This window comes from Colobus angolensis, unplaced genomic scaffold, assembly GCF_000951035.1.
Source record: "Colobus angolensis palliatus isolate OR3802 unplaced genomic scaffold, Cang.pa_1.0 Scaffold151, whole genome shotgun sequence".
NCBI lineage: Eukaryota > Metazoa > Chordata > Mammalia > Primates > Cercopithecidae > Colobus > Colobus angolensis.
The window spans coordinates 460,634-468,115 of record NW_012114611.1 but is presented as its reverse complement, the minus strand read 5'-3'; the positions used below and the strand labels follow the sequence as shown (position 1 = coordinate 468,115).

The window sequence follows — 7,482 nt, the reverse complement described above, 5'->3', positions numbered from 1 at the left end:
CTAGGGTACATGTGCATAACGTGCAGGTTTGTTACATATGTATACTTGTGCCATGTTGGTGTGCTGCACCCATCAACTTGTCAGCACCCATCAATCATCATTTATATCAGGTATAACTCCCCAATGCAATCCCTCCCCCCTCCCCCCATATTCAGTATGTTGTAAATGTTATGATGGAGGACTAAACATTGGAGTAAAAGAAACAGGCATGACTTCCAGTAGGTAGGTCTTGGTAGAGGAGCTCTTACGCAGGAGGGAGATCTTAGCTGGGAATAAGATTTTGGATTTGTAAGCCTTCACATAGTAATTGGAGTGATAAGCTCATGCAGAGTACTCTCCATAGAGTGATGAAAGTGGTCTAATATGGAACTTTGGGGAATAAAGCAGCAGTGTTGGGTTGAAAAATGAGATTTTTCAGCATACTGTTTAAAGTATTCAAGCAAAATCTGAATGGATATGGCTAATGGACAAGTGTTATCTGGGTTGTAGGCAAAGGCCTAGGCTGAAAGTATTTAAAACCTACAATTCAATGATATTTTGGTAAATTTACAGAGATATACAGCCGTCAAAAAGTGAAAAAGATTGTTTTAACAGTTGCTTGCATAAAGGTAGTAGTTGAAGCCATGGATAGTGGACATCACTCAAGGAGAATATGAGAAGTAAAGAGTAGTAACCAAATGGAAACCATCAAAATTTTAGAGGTGGTCAGGGGAAAAAGAGCACATGTCTGTCAAATCTAAAAAACAAAAAAGTATCACAGAAGCTAAGAGAAAAATGCGTTCCCGAGGAAAGGATGGTTAACTCAGGAAATGTGAGGTCAGGAAAAAGGGTCTGTCAGGTTTTGCATTGTTGAAGGCATTGGTGACATCTAAAATAATTTTAGTGGAGTGATGACAAAGTGGAGGAGATAAGTAAGAGGTAAGAGGCTTGTCAGAGGATATATAGGGTATTAGGAGGGAAGCATGAGATTTTTCATATACGTCATATAGAGGAGGGATATTGTTCTCTCTTGAGATAGATAGATGGAGAAAGATGGTGATGGTTGGGCACAATTGCTTAAGCCTGTAATCCCAGCACTTTGAGAGGCCAAGGGGAGAGGATCACTTAAGCTCAAGTGATCAACCTTGTCACTGCTAAAAAACAAAAAATAAAAATTTAGCCCAGTGTGGTGGTGTGCACAGCTACTCTAGAGGCAAAAAAGGCAGGAGGATTACTTGAGTCCAGGAAGTCATGGCTGTAGTGAGCTATGATTGTGTTACTGCATTTCAGCCTTGGTGACAGACCAAGACCCTGTCTCAAAAAAAAAAAAAAATAGTTGATAGCAAATTTAGGTAAAATGGGTGTTTTTGTTGAGAAGGCATAGTAAATTATGGAATGAATAGTGGAGACTAGTTAGAAAGCTTAAGGAGTATGGCAAAGTTTACAAAAGAAACAGGTGAGAGAACTGACTAAAGAGAAGTAGAATTGATAAAGACTGATGAGAGCTCAAGTGAGATGTCAAACCAAGAATTTATGTAGGGATACAGTTCTGTGCATTATAGAGGTTTTATTTACTTCTTTTTCTTTTCTCGCAGCTTTCAGCTTCAGTGACACAGGATTAGAGAATGAGATAGCCATGTGACCTATTTTGTTATTTGTTCATTTTAGAGACCTCATCCTTCAACAGCTGAATCAAAGGCTCCGACACCAAAGTTTGACTTGTTAGCCTCAAATTTTCCACCTTTACCTGGAAGTTCATCAAGAATGCCAGGTGAACTCATTTTGGAGAATAGGATGTCTGATGTTGTTAAAGGTGTCTACAAAGAAAAGGTAAACACCCAGCATCTAATATGAGTCTCACCTTATGAGACCATATTTAGGCTTTGTTAGCAGTGTTATTATTTAAAATTTTACTTGCACTTAGTGTGCATTTCTATCATAGTTTTTATTTATGGAGTTTTCAGCATACTTAGAGTGTTTTTTAAAAGATTCATGATAAAGCTGCACAGAGGCAATAAAATGTTTCTTGGCTTTTGCATGTCTTTTTTTTTTTTTTTTTTTAAAGACATGATCTCAGCTGACTGCAGCCTCTACCTCCTAGATTCAAGTGATTCTCCTGCCTCAACCTCCCAAGTAGCTGGGAGTACAGTGTGTGCAGCCACGCCTAGCTAACTTTCGTTTTTTTTTTTTTTTTAAGTAGAGACAGGGTTTCGCCACGTTGGCCAGACTGGTCTCCAACTCCTGACCTCAAGCATCTGCCCATCTTGGCCTCCCAAAGTACTGGGATTATAAGCGTGAGCCACCACGCCCAGCCTTGCATGTCTTTCTATCAGTCAACTCAGCCTGGTAGAACTGATAACTGATTAATGCAAGATAAATGGAAGGTATCATTTCCATTTGTGTGCCTATAATTCACTAGTGATGTAAATGAATTCTTTCAAATAATGGAAAGTAGATGTCTAGAGGCTGAGATACCTCATCCTATGATTATTTGGTGTGTAGACCTCTCCATATCAGAAATCCTCATGTCTCACAAGTTTTTCTCATTTTCTACCTTTATTCTAATTCAATTTTTTTTTTTTTATTATAACAGTACTTGTCTATAGTATATCTAGGCTTTTAATGAAAAGCCTGCAACTACTTTCAGCTCCTTAGCTTTTTCTGTATTTTTTTTTTCCTTTTGAGCGGAGTTTTGCTCTGTAACCTAGGCTGGAATGCAGTGGCGGATCTCTACTCACTACAACCTCTGCCTCCCGGGTTCAAGCGATTCTCCTGCCTCAGCCTCAGTAGCTGGGATTATAGGCATGAGACACCACACCCAGCTAATTTTTGTATTTTTAGTAGAGACAGGGTTTCTCCATGTTGGCCAGGCTGGTCTCAAACTCCTGACCTCGCAATCCGCCCTCCTCGGTCTCCTAAAGTGCTGGGATTACAGGCGTGAGCCACTGTGCCCAGCCCTGTATTTCTAATTAACATCTTTTTTTTTTTTTTTTTGAGATGAGTCTTGCTCTGTAGCCCAGGTTGGAGTACAGTGGTGTGATATCTGCTCACTGCAAGCTCCGCCTCCTGGGTTCACGCCATTCTCTCGCCTCAGCCTCCCAAGTAGCTGGGACTACAGGTGCCTGCCACCACACCCAGCTAATTTTGTTTTTGTATTTTTAGTAGAGATGGGGTTTCACAGTGTTAGCCAGGATGGTCTTGATCTCCTGAACTTGTGATCCACCCATCTCGGCCTCCCAGAGTGCTGGGATTACAGGCGTGAGTCACTGCGCCCGGCCTAATTAACATCTTTTTATTGTAACCTCTTGGCTTTTCCATTTTCAGCAGTGTCTGTTAGCTTCACATTCTGAAGCTAAAGATTTAGTTCTCTTAAACCAACATACTCACACTTTTCCTATCCTCCTGATACATTGTACTTCATTATATGTAAGATATCATCAATTATAAGGCACCCATTATTTTAGTATCTCTAAGAAAGTAAAAAATGTTGCTAGTTATGCTAGAACACCCATCCTTTGTAAGTATTGCATATTTTTTTCATGGCTGAGACTCAAACATAATATACTATGATTGTTTCTCCTTTTGTGTGCATTCTCAGTGTCCTACTGCATAGCTGTGTTCTTGGGCCTTCTCTTTACCATCACCCTGGCAATTTTCCTTACTCTCCTTTATCAATCCCCTTTTTTTTCTCACTCTTTTTTCACTCTTCCATGTTAGGGTGGTTCATATCTTCCATGGTCATGAAGTATAAATTTCTTGCATTCTGAAAATGTTTTTCTGCTCTCAAATTGATGAGTAGATTATTTCTATATTGGATTCTCTATTAGAAATCATTTTCCTTTGGAATTTTGAAGGTATTATTCCACTGTCTTGTTTCTTTAAAAAAAAATTGTGACATGTAGTAATTATTTCATAATAACTAAGATACACTTTTTCCCCCATGTTTTATCACCTTCCAAAATCAGACTAAATATTATTTTTTAAAAAATGTAAAGGCTGGGCACAGTGGCTCACGCCTGTAATCCCCGCACTTTGGGAGGCCAAGCAAGGCAAGCGGATCGCGAGGTCAGGAGTTTGAAACCAACCTGGCCAACATGGTGAAACCCCGTCTCTATTAAAATTAGAAAAAGTAGCTGGGCGTGGTGGCACGCACCTGTAGTCCCAGCTACTTGGGAGGCTGAGGCAGGAGAATCACTTGAACCTAGGAGATGGAGGTGCAGTGAGCCAAGATTGCACCGTTGCACTCTAGCCTGGGCGACAAGAGCAAAACTCTGTCTCAAAAAAAAGAAAAAAAAAATTAAATATCCAGTCACATTGGCTCATACCTGTAATTCCAGCACTTTGGGGGTCCAAGGTGAATGGATTGCTTGAGCCCAGGAGTTTAGGACCAACCTGGACAACATAGAGAGGTCCCGTCTGTACATAAAGTGTAAAAAAAAAAAATAGCTGGGCATGGTGACGCATGCCTGTAGTCCTTGCTACTTGGGAAGCTGAGACAAGAGGATTGCTTCAGCCCAGGAGATCAAAGCTACGATGAGCTTAAGTGCAGTATTTTTATTTTCTTCTCATCTTAAGGTCTGCTTCTATCCAGTGGTTTTATTTTTATTTTTTCTTATTGGTACAGAAAATAATGGTGTAGTTTATCAATGGCGTCTCAGATTTCAGAAGATGATACACAAACATACATATATGCTTTTTTTTTTTTGAGACGGAGTTTCACTCATGCTGGCCAGGCTCATCTCCAACTCCTGACCTTAGCTCACTGCAACCTCCGCCTCCTGGGTTCAAGCAATTCTCCTGCCTCAGCCTCCCAAGTAGCTGGGATTACAGGCACTTGCCACCGTGCCCAGCTAATTTTTGTGTTTTTAATAGAGATGGGGTTTCACCATGTTGGCCAGGCTGGTCTTAAACTCCTGACCTCAGGTGAGCCACTGCACCCGGCCATATATACATTTTTAAAGAATAATCATGAAGTGTACATCTCCTTATAATCCCAACACACAATTGTAGCCGATAAACATCCCTAGTATCTTAGCAGTGACATGTGTGTCTCCTCCCTATTTATAGTCACTCTGCCCCACTCTTCCCCTTTAGATATAAACATTATTCTGACTTTGTGATAGCAATTTTCTTGCCTTCATAGTTTTGTCATTCTGCATTGACAGAATTTTTCTGTGAAGGGCCAGATACTCATAGTAAATACTTTAGGCTTTGTGGGCCATGTATTGTCACATATTCTTTGTTTTTACAACCCTTTAATAACTTAAAAACCAAACCAGGCATGGTGGCTCATGCCTATAATCCCAGCACTTCAGGAGGATCACTTGAGGCCAAGAGTTTGAGACCAGCCTAGTCAACATAGGGAGACCCCTGTCTCTAAAAAAGAATAATAATAATAATATAAAAATCATAATTATAATTTACAAACCATTCTTAGCTTGTAAGCCATACCAAAACAAGTTATAGGGTGGGTTTGGCCTTGCAGAACTTAGTTTACCAACCCCTGCCCTAGGTGATAAAACGGGGTGCCTGTTTTTGAAAAGGTTATAAAAGGAATTGCACAGTATATATTCTTCTTTTCTTTCATTCTGAATGGTTTGAGATTGATCACTGTTAATACAGATGACTGTTGTTCATTTTGAACTATTATGTGATATTCTATTGTAGGAAGTAAAATATTTATTCATTGTACCGTTAATGGACATTTTGCCATTATACATCTTCATGTGAGCAAGAACTTTTCTAGGATTTATACATCAGCTTGTGTTCTTTTAAAATTTTAAAGTCTTTCAAGTGTTTTTTTTGAGATGGAGTCTCTCTCTGTCACCCAGGCTGGAGTGTAGTGGCATGATCTCGGCTTATGCAACCTCCACTGCCAGGGTTCAAGCGATTCTTGTGCCGCAGCCTCCCGAGTGGTGAATACAGGCATGCGCCACCATGCCCGGCTAATTTTTGTATTTTCAGTAGAGATGGGGTTTCTGCCTTGTTGGCCAGGCTGGTCTTGAACTTCTGACCTCAGATGATCCACCTACCTCGTCCTCCCAATGTGCTGGGTTTACAGGTGTGAGCCACTGCGCATGGTCAGTCTTTCAGGTTTTTAAGAAACAGATTCCTATATTTTTTTACATATTCTGCATACTAATCCTTTGTCAGTTACATGTAGTACAAATAATCTTTCACTTCTGTGGTTTCTTTTCCATCTTCAGTGCCTGTAGGTTGAAACAAGTTCTTAATTTTAATATGGTCCTATTAGTCTTTTCTTTATAATTTGCTGTTTTTATTTCATGCTTAGGAAATGATGTAGCTTCCAGAGATTCTTTTGAGAACCCTAAGGGTGCTGATTCCTGATCTCTAACATGATTTTTTCCCCTTATCTGGAGGTTTTTAGGGTCTTTTATTGATCCTTGGTATTCTGCGAAATTTCGTGATGTGCTTTGGTATGGTTCTTTTTTTGATCACAATTCTTTTTGTTTGTTTTTTGTGGAGATAGAGTCTGCCTCCGTTGCTTAAGCTGGAGTACAGTGGCGTGATCTTGGCCTACTGCAGCTTCCACCTCCTGGGTTCAGTTGATTCTCCTGCCTCAATCCAGAAGCTGGGATTACAGGCATGCGGCACCATGCCTGGCTAAGTTTTGTATTTTTAGTAGAGACCATGTTGCTCCATGTTGGTGAGGCTGGTCTCGAACTCCGGACCTCAGGTGATCAGCCCACCTCGGCCTCCCAAACTGTTGGGATTACAGGTGTGAGCCACTGCAACCAGCCTTTACTTAAACCTCTTTTTGAGACAGGGTCTCTCTTTATCACCCAGGATAGAGGACAGTGCCGTGATCTTGGCTCATTGCAGGCTTCACCTCTCAATGTTCAAGCAGTCCTTCTGCCTCAGCACCCCCAAGTAGCTTGGGTTACAGTTGCAGGCTGCCATGCTTGGCTAGTTTTTGTAGAGATAGGGCTTTGCCATGTTGCCGAGGCTGCTCTTGAACTCCTGGGCTCAAGTGTTCTGCCCACCTTGGCCTCCCAAAGTGCTAGGATTACAGGGGCCAGCCACTGTACCCGGCCTTTAAACCTCTTTTTTTTTTTCTTTTTTTTTTTAAAGTCTTGCTCTGTCACCCAGGCTAGAGTGCAGTGGCACGATCTCGGCTTACTGCAACCTCTGCCTCCTGGGTTCAAACGATTCTCTTGCCTCAACCTCCCGAGGAGCTTTGACTATAGGCGTGGCGGCACACACCCGGCTAATTTTTTTGTGTTTTTAGTAGAGACGGGGTTTTACCATTTTGGCCAGGCAGGTGTCAAACTCCTTTCCTCAAGTGATCCGCCTGCCTTGGTTTCACAAGGTACTGGGATTACAGGCCTGAGCCACCATGTCTGGACTAAACCTCGTTTTTTATCTTTGTTGTTATTATGTTTTCTACCAAGTTTTTCTGAATGTTACTTTCTAAACCTATTGAAAATTTTATTTCACACATCAGTTTTAATTTCTAGGGCTCTTTTCTAAATTCTGTGCCAG

General features: G+C 41.0%; 1 protein-coding gene across 5 annotated transcripts in view; it reads left to right on the top strand.

Annotated features, from left to right (window-relative positions):
* Positions 1 to 7,482, top strand: part of LARP4 (La ribonucleoprotein domain family, member 4) — an 89,409-nt gene that overhangs the window by 73,348 nt on the left and 8,579 nt on the right. For all 5 annotated transcript variants that reach the window (XM_011936125.1, XM_011936128.1, XM_011936127.1 and 2 more), the window contains one exon: positions 1,648 to 1,809. In XM_011936125.1, the coding sequence (XP_011791515.1) occupies positions 1,648 to 1,809 (162 nt within the window). The remainder of the gene's footprint in view (positions 1 to 1,647; positions 1,810 to 7,482) is intronic.